The 14,142-nt window shown below is 41.0% G+C and overlaps 1 protein-coding gene across 1 annotated transcript; it reads right to left on the reverse strand.

Annotated features, from left to right (window-relative positions):
- Positions 1 to 4,558: 4,558 nt before the first annotated feature.
- Positions 4,559 to 10,278, reverse strand: LOC140732969 (immunoglobulin lambda-1 light chain-like). Its single transcript, XM_073055700.1, has 3 exons — positions 10,170 to 10,278; positions 9,724 to 10,068; positions 4,559 to 5,077 (listed from the first exon to the last, which is right to left on the reverse strand). Exons 1-3 carry the CDS (start codon positions 10,210 to 10,212, stop codon positions 4,749 to 4,751), a joined length of 717 nt encoding a protein of 238 aa, XP_072911801.1. The 5' UTR covers positions 10,213 to 10,278; the 3' UTR covers positions 4,559 to 4,748.
- Between the last annotated feature and the right edge of the window lie 3,864 nt (positions 10,279 to 14,142).

Consider the following 14,142-nt stretch of genomic DNA (forward strand, 5'->3'; position numbering starts at 1 on the left):
GTAATGATAACAGGAACATAGGAATATAGTCAGAAACGGAGAGAGCATAGCAAGCCAATACTATTTACTTCAATGCACGCAACATTTGTAATAAGATAGATGATTTCATGACAGTTTTATACATAAACTGATATAAACTACCTAACATGACTGGAAGCTTGTTAATAAATTTAACAGAAAATTCAGAAAATTGCAGAGCATTGGAACATGTTAGTACTATATATCTATATAATATAATGAATATATAATAATATATTTCATTTAATATACAATGTAAAGCGTGCTCTACATACAATAAAATTTTATTTTAAAAGTTTAAGGCAACTTATTCAATTTCACATCAGTGTATGAACGAAATCTGAAATCTGAAATCTCCATGGAAACTTGGGAAACGGCACCGAAAATTATAACATTAAACAAGTTGATTGTCCTTTATGAACATGAAATAACCATCTATACGAATTGAAAATCAAAGCAATAGATTACAACGTCAGTATTAGAAGACAATTTAGGATCTACAAATGAATCACCTAAAGTCAATGTAAATGAAAGCAATCAGCAGGAAGGGCAATAGGACATGATTATAATGGTAAAATAGCATAGTGGACTCACAGACGCACCTTAACAGGATGGCATCGGAAGATTTTATTTATTTATTTAGAGACAGAGCGTGGAACAGGCCCTTCCGACCCAATGAGCCTCACAGCCCAGCAACCCACCTATGAATCCTAGCCTAATCACAGGACAATTTACAATACAGATCTTTGGAACGTGCGAGGAAAACGGAACACCCGGAGGAAACCCGCGAGTTCACGGGGAGGAGCATACAAACTGCTGACGAAAGACGTCGGGATTGAACTCCGAACTCCGATACCCCTCCGGCTCGTAATGCTACCGTGGTGTCCAATTTGAACAGGTTGTAATTCTCTCACCAAGGATGGATACGAATGCGAAGAAATGAAGAGGATTCGCCCGCTTAGCATACGGGAGTAGGGGTTTATTCTATGTGGAGAGTTATAAATCCTATACCTTAATTCTCCAGTGTTTAGAAGAGTGGCACCTCACTGAAATACTGAAAACTCCTACTACACTTGTCGATGTGCCTGTGTGAAACTAATATAGAAGTAGTTTCCGACGAGATCGGATAAGTCAAACGGAAATGGGGAAACCTGGAGTGATGATATTTCATACAATATATTGTGCCGTAGGTTGCGGTGTTGCAGAGCAATACATCAAAAGTGATGACTTTTATAATTAATTAACGGTAAGTGATGAGTCCATATTTTGATGCTTTGCTGACCTTTTGTTTCTGATCTTTTAATTTTGATTTGCCAAATGCAATGGAAAGTGTTTACAATATTACTTTCATGCATTATCATTTGGCTTCGCATTGAGGAGGTAAGTGGTATATATAAATGACTTGTTCATATTTTACAGGAAGTTCCAGAGACCACGATTTTTTTTCTACCTAGTGTGCATTGACAATGTCTAAGACACGATATATTTGCTTGCAGTCAGTGCGGCATAGTAGACAGAATCAATTCCTAAGGTGAAAACAATTTCCATTAAACAGATATTTAAGAAAACTGGAGTAAGGTTACTGTAGTTTCACAGTATGTGGGACGATCTCTGTTGAAAATCCTCAATTAGTTTGAGAAACCAGATATTGGGAAACCTTTTCTCTAGCTGTCAAAACTAGGTCTGGAGTCAGCCGTCTTTGAGTGAAGATTTGGATAATCTGAGAACTGAAATGTTTCCTTTTATATGAAGCATTCCCAACTTTCTCCTCAGAGATCAGACATATACGGTGTTCGTCGGTGACACTGATAGATTTTAGAACACCTTGTAAAGCACAGTGTACGAGGAATAGCAGGACAAAGGGTAAGAGACATGGTCCTACTGGAGCAGGGATAGGCAGTGGATGGAGCTAGGTGGTCCAATGTTGGTACTGCTGCATCTTTCTTCGGTCCTTGATTTGTTAGATGCGATCAAATTGTTACTAATTTACAGCAAGGATCCCATAATATAATCAGATATTTAATCAAATCAAATATTGCATGCTTACAGGAAAGCTGATTTGTGACAGCTTACTTTTATTTCAAAGATGACTGCAAATATCTGCAGAAATATTAAACCTAAGAACAGACAAAGGTGGTCATTGGAGAATTGACTGGGATTCCCTTCGGGGAGTTCTTATTGACTTAGCTTTATTATGCATTATAAGAAGAGCCATGTTTAAGCAAAGCATAACAGGCAAGCATAAAATGGACATTTAAATGAGGATTGCTTTGGCAATGACGGGGAGATGGGCGAGATGAATTCAATAGGCCTGGGCCACGGAATCCATTCAGGTTACTCAAAGTACCAGTCTCACACTATTGTTGATGATCTCAGTGACAGGGAGGAAACATCCGACATTTAAATACACTGTTGAGAAATATTTACTCGCCTCACAGGCATTCTCAGGATCGATAAACAGATGGACAAATCCAAACTCCCAAAAAGTAATCCCAAAATGAGCACAATTAATGTCTACTCGTTACGTACATTGGTCACTGCTCTCATAAGAATCCTTGTCAACGATTACTTCTACCTAATATCGTCACACCCCAGCAATGGCAGCCCGAATGCGACAACCACCGGAACATCTGACGCCTTGTACCTTCGTCCACTAATCAAACATAGCAATCGTTCATCCAAAGCGCAATATGCTTATATTCTATTAAAAAGGTCGAACGTCGGTGGAAAAAATGGTTTATTTTTAGCGATTTTCAATATATATAATTGTATGTTAACAGTTATACGGAAAATTTCTGACTAGATCAGCACTGCCTTTTTGATTAAATTTTCTTTCGACCACAGGGAATTGGTAATTCTTTGTAAAGTGCGCAGTTTCAAGCTTTGAGGACGATTTATTGAAAACTATCTGCATGCTGGTCAGTTTTTGTTGCAATACCAAATGCTGCGCTGTAGCAGAACCGAAAAGACAGGACCCAGCATTGCACTGTTATTGACCCTTGTATCTTGGGCCAGGTTCACACTTCAACCCATTAGAGACAGCATTGTTTGTGGGGTGTAGGGAACAGGTCAGTTGTATAAAAAGAAAGATCGATTGTTTAAATTTGGCTTATTTTCATTTATTATTTTAACTATTTGTGTATCTGTTTCACGAACTAATCTTGATTAAAACTTTAGTTTAGTTGTTTGATAACACGTTCCAATTTTAATATATTTTACAAATATCTCAATATCAGAGTATATTACATTCATGGTGGTGTTGCTAAATGGGTTTCGGCTTCCTGAGAGCCGAAGTGCCGGAACAACAGACCACGAGGAAGACAAATGTTATTTTAGCCTTTGTCATGAGAGAGATTTATGTACACGAATAGAGACGTCAGTGACTAGCTCTGATATCACCGCTTAAAAAGATGAAGGAGTTGCAACAAATATTCACCAAACTAGTTCCAGTGACAGTGGACTCACTGAGAATAATATGAGAATAATTTGCGTAGTTTGGCCTGTTTTTTCGAGAATTTACGAGTATGAGGGGAGATTTCAATGAAATTTAAAATTCCAACAGATCCTAACACGCTGCATGAACAGAAGAGACTTTCCAAGTTGAGGAGTCCACTATCATGGCTCCAGTCTCAGACGAAGCGGTTGTTACTTGAAACTGAAGTGAGAAGCACTCCGGGCCTTTTCGCGCAATTCTGACTTTGGGGCGTTCCGTCTTGTTCCCGTAAATGGCAACTTGGCACAACCTGCTCCTCAGTCAAGAACACGCACTTAATGTGCACTCGGTGGTGGAATTCTCCACCCTTTCAATGGACAGTTATTAAAATCGACGGATATCTGCATATTAAGGCAGAGTCAGGAACATGGTGCTGAGGTCGAAAGTTAACTACAACTTGATTAATATCTGAACATGTTAGGAGGATAAAATGCCCTTTTCCTCGTTCCAGTTTTATAGTTAATAACCGATACAACCAGAGTCACATCATCAGCTGTCAAAGAATTTTGACAGCAGTTCATGATGGAAATTTCTTACTGCTCTGTTTGCATTGGGGAAAATGCCGAGCAGTTCTGAGATGGTGTTTTGTGGTACCGTTCCGAGTCTACGAAGCGAGCTAAAGGAAATAACAGCAAACATAGCCTTTACAGATTTTTGGCTTCTTTCTCTGAGATGGCATGAGTACGAATTCCATCTGTAGCGAACTACTGCTGTTCATTTCTGACTATGGGTATTAACATACGGAGCGGAGTAGGCTCTGATTGTCCCTTTTTTGTATTCCCTGTTAACATATGTTACCTTCGTTAGCTAGTGACTACAGGAATCGCTGCTGTAAATCAACGCCCGTAGCTGCTGTTTTTGCACCGCGGCATCTCCACTCAATACATTCCGCTCATGTGATAACCTGTAACCGCATGACCCTTTTAGAATCCCAAGCTGTGTTGCGCTAAAAGACGGCGTTAAAAGATGGCGGTCGTCATCTCAATGAATTTAGCGATTTACGGGCCTATGGTTATACTCAACTGTTGACATACAAAATATACAGGCTGCCAGAAGAAACATATTTTACTTTATTTAAACGAAAGATTGTAGGACTCAATTACAAAGTGAATTTTTCTTATCATGTAAATATTGTTCTACGTTTCGAAAGCCGCTCGCCAATAGAAAGGAAACAATCATAGAACGTTGCTGTCCCCGACCATAAGTAACACCACGCACCCAGCCTGCCGGCTCTCTCTTACGCACAGCCCGATTTCTGAATGCTTCGCTTCAGTGGAGACCCGAGAGACTGGTGTGTAACCCCGCAAGTGTACTCTTCGTGTGAGTTCCACTCCGAGGCGGTCAGAGTGAGGTAACTGCTGAGGCTGTAGGTCTGGTCGCTATTCTGGACTGTTCGAGTTGTCAGGACACCAGCTTTCACGGTATTGCCGTCCATTTCCCAGGAAACCTCGGCCGATCTAGGGGAAAAGTTATTGACCAGACACACCAGAGTAGCCCTCTGTCCTTCACTGATCTGTTTTGACGCTGGTGGAAGAAGAGTAATCGAAGGACGGGTCAGTTTTCCACCTGGAATGAAATAAAATGTCCATATTAAAGAACGATAACAAATCGTGTGTGAATCAATTAATACTTAGTGACTTAGTGACTCAGATGGCAAGTTGTGGGTTCAAGTTCAACACCAAGGACGAGCGGAAAAAGTGGACAGACTTTGTACAACGGTGCTGAATGCGTGTTAAGCAATCGGCAATAGGTCGGTGCGGTGACTGGAAACGACCGGTGAGGTTATTTTCAAGAGGATCAGGACTCAAAAATATCGCAATTACATAGCCGCGATGCAATTACTGAGACCCTCCCGTGCTAGAGTAGGCTGCGCAGTTCCAATTATAATTCAATTATTTCTTTTGCCCATGAATGCTCATGTATCTGAGGGTGATTTATTTTATCCGTTGCAGAGCGTCTACCTCGCGGTCTTCACAGAGAGATGTCATGATCTAAATGCATGACTATACAAGAAGACTGGGGGTCGCTCTGCTGCATGGGTTTTAAATAAATAGCCCAGGATACCTAAGTAAATATGGAATGCTACTCGCACACTTCGAAATTCGCGCGGCATGTCCTATACTTTCCACCTTCATCTCTCTCCCCATCCCATGCGATGAAGGCAGAAATGGAGACTTTCGAACAGTCTCCCTCGGGTGTGCAATCCTGAGTTAAGTGCCACTGATGCAATAACTGATCCATAAACACATTTACAACTCTGTGGCGATCAATACGCTATGGAAACACGAGCCACAAACTGGAGTCACAGAATTATGCAACAAGAAAACAAGTTCTTCGTCGATGCCGAATAAGGCGTCTTCTTCAGCTGGACCCATTCACCTGCATTTGCTCCGTATCTCTTTAAACATTACCTCTCCGTGTACATCTCTAAACGTATTTTAAACTTAATAACTGTTGCAATACCTGGCACATGTTTCGTCTGGCACTGTTGCCATATAACCACCAACTTTGTGGAAATAACAATATCCTTTAATTTTCCTCCATCTCCCTAAATCCATGCCCTCCAGTTTTAAGCACCGTGACAATTGGAAATAGACTTTGACCAAAGAGAATCTGGTGCTTTCCCGGCGTATATGCCGAATAAACCCTTCTCGGGTTTCCTGCCAGGTACAGTTATCTATTTTAACCGACGCTTCGATGGCAAACTCCACCTTCATGATAAAGATGGCAGAGATTGTCATCGAAACGTCGGTTAAAAGCGATACGCATACCCGTCTGGAAGTCCGAGAGGGGGTTATTAGACTTTGACCATTCACCCTATGTACTCCCGTCGCGATTTAATAAACCTCTAATGTCACCCTTCAGCCTCTTTGCGTTCAAGGAAAAGCAATCCCAGTTTATCCCAGCCGTTCATTATAATTCACGACGTCCCTTCCATGTGGTCAACTACGGCCCTACTCACGTCAATTGCTTTGGTCACCTTTTCAAAACAGCCAAGTAAATTTCGGAGACGTGATTTCTCACGCACAAAATCATGCTGACTATTCCTAATATCTTGCCTTTCCAAATGCATATAGAGCTTGTCTCGCAAAATCACCTGTAGTACCCCTCGACTAATGTTAGGCTCGTCGGTCTGTAGTTCCTTACCTTATCCTGGCAGTCTCTCAAGTAAAAATGATACATTAGCCAAACTTTAGATTTCTGAAAACATGCATGTGGCTAACAAAGATACAAAAGTCTCTGCAAAGATCCCAGAAATTTGTTCCCAATCTTGCTACACATTTGGGGATATAGAGAGCAAGGCCTCGAGATTTATCAACTGTTACTCTCCTCAAAAATGCCAACAGCCCATTTTACATAATATCATTATGCTTCAGGGCATCGCATTGTTTCTCTCTGAATTTCCCAGCTTCTATGACTTTTCCACTGTAAAGTAAATTGGATGTATCGATTTCATTCCACGTCAGTCTCCTGAGGCTCCACACATCCTCTATCAAACTAATCCTTTCGTGGACCTTTTCTCTCCCTAGCTGCTCTCAATATATTCAAAGAATCTCTTCGGATCCACTTATCTGCTAAGGATATGTCCACATTTGTTCCTATTTTCTTTATCAACTGAATTCCAAACTTCCATTTATTGTATGTTGTTTGAATTTCAAGCATCTGCAGATTTCCTCGTGTTTGCTCCAAAATTCCTTATTCTCTCAACAGATTTTGCTTGATCCCAGTTAGCTCTACATCACATTTTCTGTATCCTGAGCAGAACCTCTATACATTTCCATCAGGAAGCGCTCCTCAATCCTACCTCCCTTGCCGTTAACTCTGACAGAAACATATTTGCCCTGAATTCTCTGCATCACACTTTCAAAAGCTTCCGACTTGCCAAACTTCACTACACCTGCTAACAGCTTCTCCGAATCAATCCTTGAGAGTTCTGGTCTAATGCCATCAAATTTTGCTTTGTTCCAATTTAGGCTCCAACTTGTGAACTACTCCTATTTGTTTTTCAAACCTTCTTTAAAAACTAATAGATTTATGATGACTGGACCCAAAACACCCATCCAATCGCTTGCCAAGCCTCATGTCCTAAAAAGAGATTGATTCTGAGGCTGGAGATGAAACAGTGGATCTCTTTAACTAAATTCTATATATTGTTCCATGGTACGGTACTACTGCAGAATTCCCATAACCTGTTGAGGGTTAATACGAACGGACAGGCAGTGTAGGAGCTTTTTTTCTATCTAATTCATGATGTCCTGGCCTTGCCAGTGTTTATCACGATATTGTAAGCGAAATCAATTTGTTTTTAACTCATCATACTCGTACCCTTGAAGTGTTTGAAAGGAGAACGTACGGGAATGAATTTTACTATCGCAAACCCAGAGAGATAATAATGGAAGGAAGTCAATTAGCTTAACTCTGTTTAATTCATGCACTAACTTCTTTCGTGTCGCATGAAACATTTTCAGCAACGTACACAATTCGGTCAAATATTCCCAGGTCAGAAACAGTCCAGTATAGAAAAAGTAACCTGAACCCTGCGGCATCGATTACTTGCGGAACCCATTCTGATCATACAGAGCAGAGGGAGGAGCTACCAGCCATGTAAACTCAATGCAGCAGTTAATGTGCATAAAAATAGCCCAAATCCGGTCATTTGCGCTTTCAAGATAACTGTAGAATGATTGCTACAAATACAAATTAGGTTACTGCCAACCATTTAATCTTGTTGCCGGTTATGTTCATTAACGTTACTGTAACAACAAAGAGAATGCGCAGCATGTAAGCTTTTCAGTGTTTGCAGTGTTTATGCAATCTATGGTGAGGTTATAGAAAGCTCCGTGAAAAGTCAATCGTTTTTGGGTTCATCATCCTAATACATGATTGCAATTGTTCACTTCAAACCGTTTTGTAACAACGATGTTCTTATTTCCACTAGTGCTCTGGGTTAAAATATGGGTGTTGTTATCGTATCTGGTGTTACGTTAAGGTGGCTATATATGGAATTAAGTTTCAAGCAATAAATCCCAGTAGCCTTAAGTTTAGAAAATAACGAAAGCATGCTGGTGATAGATTATTCCGAAAGAGTTCTGCCTCTTTTCTATTGTTCGAATTAGTTCATTGACTCCCTTTCTCATGTAAAAATCTGATGCAAAGAGGACATGAATTTCTAGCGTTCGAAACTAATCCTTAAATTCTGTGTTGGTTTGGGAGATTTGGGGGAGATTCTGGTTATCAGACTCAAATTCTCGGTCCAAAAGGAATTGAGAGATATTTCCTTATCACAGGGTCACTCCAGTGTTATACCTACAATAGTGCATACACAAAGCACGGGAGGAACTCGGCAGACCATGCAGCATCTATTCTAACCATCCCTTTCAATTTCTTTGAGTCAAACAGCCTCTTCTTTCCACCCCACAACCCCCCCCCCCCGCCAAAGTGACACAAGTTTACAGAATTTGGCCTCATATGCTTTAAAGAATAGGTGAACCCCTAAATAGGACAATAACACTCATGGATTAAATATTTTAACTAAAATTACTTTTCCTGCTAATACCTCCTCACGTCTCTAAGTTAAATATTTCGTAATTTACCATGTGCGATGTTTTGCCTATTAGTGAAAGCTGGGAATTATTCTCTCTGTACACTCCTTCTGCATGAACCGCGAGACGAACAAAAAGTTGAAGCTTTTACGTCCAGAATGCTGCTGAATGCGTGCAAACGCATGATCGGCATTATCTGCAATGCTGTATGGCGTGGGCAATGACCATGATTGCTCCTGGCAAATATTTCTACAGAAGTAGTCTGCCATTGCCTTCTTCTTGGCAGTGTCTTCACAAGCCATTATCAATACACTTCAGAGATCAGCTGTCTGGCGTCAGTGGTCGCATAATCAGAAATTCTGATTGTACGTCCATCCACCACTTGCTCACATGGTTTCACGTAACCCTGATCAGGGAGCTGAGACGGTAATATACCTTGCTCAAGGGTAACAAGCAGGCTACATAGGGAAGAAACGTATTATACCTCCTCTGGTAGAGACGTATCTCCACCCTACCACCCAAATACAATCACAAAATAGTTCAAATTCCATTTTTTAAAGTGCCATCTTCACATAATAGTTGCAGCTATAATCCAATTGACTTTTAAAAATTAGATCAATAACATGATAAAGAAATTCAACTGCACAAAATACAATAAGCGCTGCTTACCTGTTACAGTCAACTGGGTGCCTTCGCCGAAGTGCAACGCGTCTGACTTCCACCAGCCACAGTAGTAATCGGCGTCGTCCTCCAGTTGAACATTGCTAATAGTTAAAAATGCGGCGTTGCTCTGAGACCGTCCAGAGAATCTATCGGGAATGCCAGTACCCTTTGAGTCCCGGTTGAGATCATGATAGAGGAGAAATCGGGGAGCGCCATCAGGTTTCTGCTGAAACCATCCTATGTCATCATTACCCAAGCTGGCGCCCGACACTCTACAACCGATCTTCACAGTTCCTCTCGGCTGAACGGACAGCGATCCCTCCTGATTTAATGTGATCTCTGCATTTGAATCTAGAAAAATAAAACAGTATTAGATGGCAGGCTTCATGTGATTAATTATCTGCAACATGAAAGCGCTCTAAAAATCCAAATAACTGTTATTAGATACTTACAGGCTACGCAAATTATCAAGATGACACCCACCCTCCCGGACATCGTGAATTCGGATTCGTTCTGCAAAGTGCACGGTTTGCAGCCAGAATATAACGCTGGCCGGCTCTCCTTGCCTTATCAATGCAACGAAGAGGACCACGTGATTATGTGCTCTACATTTATGCAAATTAACACTGAGATTGCGATACTGAATGGAACAGCTGTGTTCAGCTCGCCATCTCGTAAGATTTCCCAGCTCGAAATGGCGACATTGACGAACAATCCGATAGTGATTTTGCACGTTATACGTGTTCACAAATTTTTATCTGTAACTGCATAAACTGCTCAAGAACGTCGCAGTACCTGTCAGTTAATCTGTCTAAATGTTTAACCTTCCCTTTACACGTATCAGAAATCAGAAAATCAATCACCTTACTAACCTTGCAACAAACTCGATACTCTTCAATAAAGAAACCTATCCATGAGCTTCAGCTATGTGTACCGTGCATCGTGATCATGCGTGATCCTTACAATTAGTAGATTTTTAATGAAAACTCCAAAAATGCTTGAATGTCTCGGTTACTTTGAGATGTATCCAAACGCCACCAGTAAGTGAGAAATTAACAGAATAAATCAAAAGTGTACGACCTGCTAAAAATGCTATATTCGGTGATGACATTGGGTGATTCAACATGCAAAATCAAATATATTGATCATGATTGTGTTTATTACTTTAACTAGGTTGCCAGGTACATAGCATATGTACGGATTCTGAATACAGTATTGTCAGGACACAAATACTTATGTTAGCTGAGAGACTATATAAAAATTATTGATCAGCTGAAAGAGTGACTTTGAGAGTAAGCTTGACAAAGATATTAAACTTTTTGAATTTAATTTTATTATAGGCATCCGTTAGTTTCGATAGACCATGGATTTCCGCCTTGGAAAGTTTCCAGGGTGCAGGCCGGGGCAGGGTTTGTATGGAAGACCGGCAGTTGCCCATGCTGCAAGTATCCCCTCTCCACGCCACCGATGTTGTCCAAAGGAAGGGCAAGGGCCGATACAGATTGGCACAGGTGTCGTCGCAGAGCAATGTGTGGTGAAGACCCTTGCTCAAGGGCACAACACGGTGCCTTAGCTGATCTTATTTTAGCTTTGTATATAAGGGAAAATATTTATGGCACAGTATTTGTACCCATAAGACACTAACATAAGTAGTAGGCGAAACAAGACGGCAATAAAGAATAACACTGCAGAACTTTGTTGTGGAATATTTTGCAGGAGATGGTGTTGGGGAAAAAAATACTTTTTTAAATACTAGATAAATAATTGAAAAAGATAAAGCTGTAAACTCCTTCTCAAATTGATGATCCTCAAAACCACGGAAACTTTTGCGTAGAAATATGCAATCTATTCCCCTCGTTAAAGTAACTTAGACGATCGATTCACTCTTAAAGGGAAATAACTCTTGGCAATCAACGATTGAACGCAAAGCGACATGCAGTCCACCCATCGGGTTCTTTTAACTTCCTCTTATTCACGTCATTACAGTTAGTTAGGTATGTATATCTAAATTGGAAAAGGCCAATTTTGATGGCATCAGAAAGGATCTGGCAAGTGTGAATTAGGACAGGCTGCCTTCTGGTAAAGGTGTACTTGGTAAGTAGGAGGCCTTCAAACGTGAAAATCTGAGAGGAAAAGCCTTGTATGTGCCTGTCGAAACAAAAGTTAAAGAAAACAGGTTCAGGGTTTTCAAGAGATATTGAGGCCATGTCTAAGGAGAAAAAGGAGGAGCATCGCAGGTGCTGGCAGGTAGGGACAAATGAGGTACTTCTAGAGTATATGAATTGTAAGAGAACGCATAAGGAAGAAATCAGGAGGGCAAAAAGAAGGTCTGATGTTTGCAAAGTGAATGAGAATCCTAAGTGCGACTAGAGATATATTACGATCAAAAGTATTGCAAGGGACAAAACTGGTCCTCTGGAAGATCAGATTGATAATCTGTGCGTGGAGCCAGAAGAGATGGGGAGACCTTAAATCTTTTGTATTGTTGCAACTGTGTTCACTCGAGAGACGGGCACAGAATCTATAGAAATGAGGCACAGCGGAAGCGAGGTCGTGGACCCTATGCAGACTTCAGAAGAAGAGGTGTTGCTATCTTGAGGCAAATTAGGGTGATAAATCCCCAGGCCTAACAAGGTGTTCCCTTGAACTCTGTGGAAGGCAATTGCAGAAATTACAGGAGCCCTAACAGCATGATCCTTAACGACAGGAGAAGTACCGGAATATTACAGGATAGCCAATGTTGTCCCGCTGTTTAAGAAAAGCTCTAAATATGCACCAGGTAATTAAAGGCGAGTGAACCTGGCATCAGTCGTGGGGAAATTGTTGGGAGGTATTCTAAGAGACAGGATATATGAGTATTTGGAAAGAGAGAGATTGATTAGGGATGGTCAGCATGGCTTTCTGCTTGGTAAGTCGAGACGAACCAAGTTTTTCGAGGAAATTACCAGGAAAGTAGATGAAGACAAGGTAGTGGATGTTGTCTACATGGACTTCAGCAAGGCATTTGAAAAGGTCCTGCATGGGAGGCTGGTCAAGAAGTTTAAGTTGCTCAGCATTAAAGTTGAGGTCATCAAATAGCTCAGACATAGGCTTTGAGGGAGAAATCAGAGAATGACAGGAGATGGTTAGCTCTCTTACCGGAGGCCTGTAACTGGTGGAGTGTCCGTGCGATCGGTCCTGGGTTCGTTGTTGTTTGTCATATATATCATTGATCTGGCTGATAACCTGGTTACCTCGATCAGCACATTTGCGGTTGACACCAAGATTGGGGGTGTAGTGGACAGCGAGGAAGACTATCAGAGCTTCTAGGGCGATCTGGCCCAGTTCGAAATCTAGGCTGAAAAATGACAGATGGAATTTAATGCTGACAAGTGCAAGCTGTTGACCTTTGGAAGGGCCAATCAGGGCAGGTGTTACACAGTGAACGGTAGGGCACTGAATAATGTTGGGATTGCTATTGACAAGCCTTACCCTTCTTTCAAAGTTCAAAGTACATTTATGATCAGTGTTTACTATATACAACAATGATATCCTTCTCCTGACAAGCAGCTACCCAACAGAACCCATTAAAAAGGAAGATCGTCAAACATCCAATGTGCACGAAACAAAACAAGTCCTACAAACAATAAAAGTACGTAAGTTGCATTCAATACTGAAGTCGAGGAACAGCCACAAAGCCAGTCAGAAAGCTATAGCTGCAAGCCCAACGGTCTCCTGTGTCGTTTCTAACCATCTACATGAACTGAAAATGAAAGCAATAGATTAAATAGTAATGTCAGTATTAGAAGACAACGTAGTGTCTGTAACTAAATCACAGAGAGTCAGTGTGAATGAACAACAGTCAGCTGGGAAGGCAAGAGGCTTTGCTTATATTGGTAAATAAACCAATGGTGTACTCACATCCAATCTTAACAATCATAATTTTTTATTTATTTTTGATTTATTTACATGGCCCTTCCGACCCAAAGAGCCGCACAGCCCAGAAACCCACTTATTAATCCTATCCTAATTGCAGGACAAATTATAATATGGATCTTTGGAACGTGGGAGGAAATCGTAGCACCGGGTAGAAACTCGCGCTTCACGGGAAGAAAGTTTAAATTCTTTACGGAGGACGTCAAGATTGACATCCGAACTCCACTGCCGCGAGCTGTAAGGGCATCGCGCTAACTTACACTATCGAGGTGCTCAAATTAAACAGATTGCAAATCCCTCTCCAAGGATGGATACGAATGCGTTGACATAAAATGAATTCGTTCGTTTTGCATCTGGGCGTAGTGGATAATTCTATGTGGACAGGTTAAACAGAAAATACCTAAACTCTCTTGAGCAGCCTTCCGCAACCTTATTGCCCTGGAGGAACCTTTGAAAATAGCTTATGGTTCTTGAAATTAATCTCTTTCTTTCCCTTTCATAAATATTAAT

The sequence above is a fragment of the Hemitrygon akajei genome, chromosome 9, assembly GCF_048418815.1.
Source record: "Hemitrygon akajei chromosome 9, sHemAka1.3, whole genome shotgun sequence".
Classification (NCBI taxonomy): Eukaryota; Metazoa; Chordata; class Chondrichthyes; order Myliobatiformes; family Dasyatidae; genus Hemitrygon; species Hemitrygon akajei.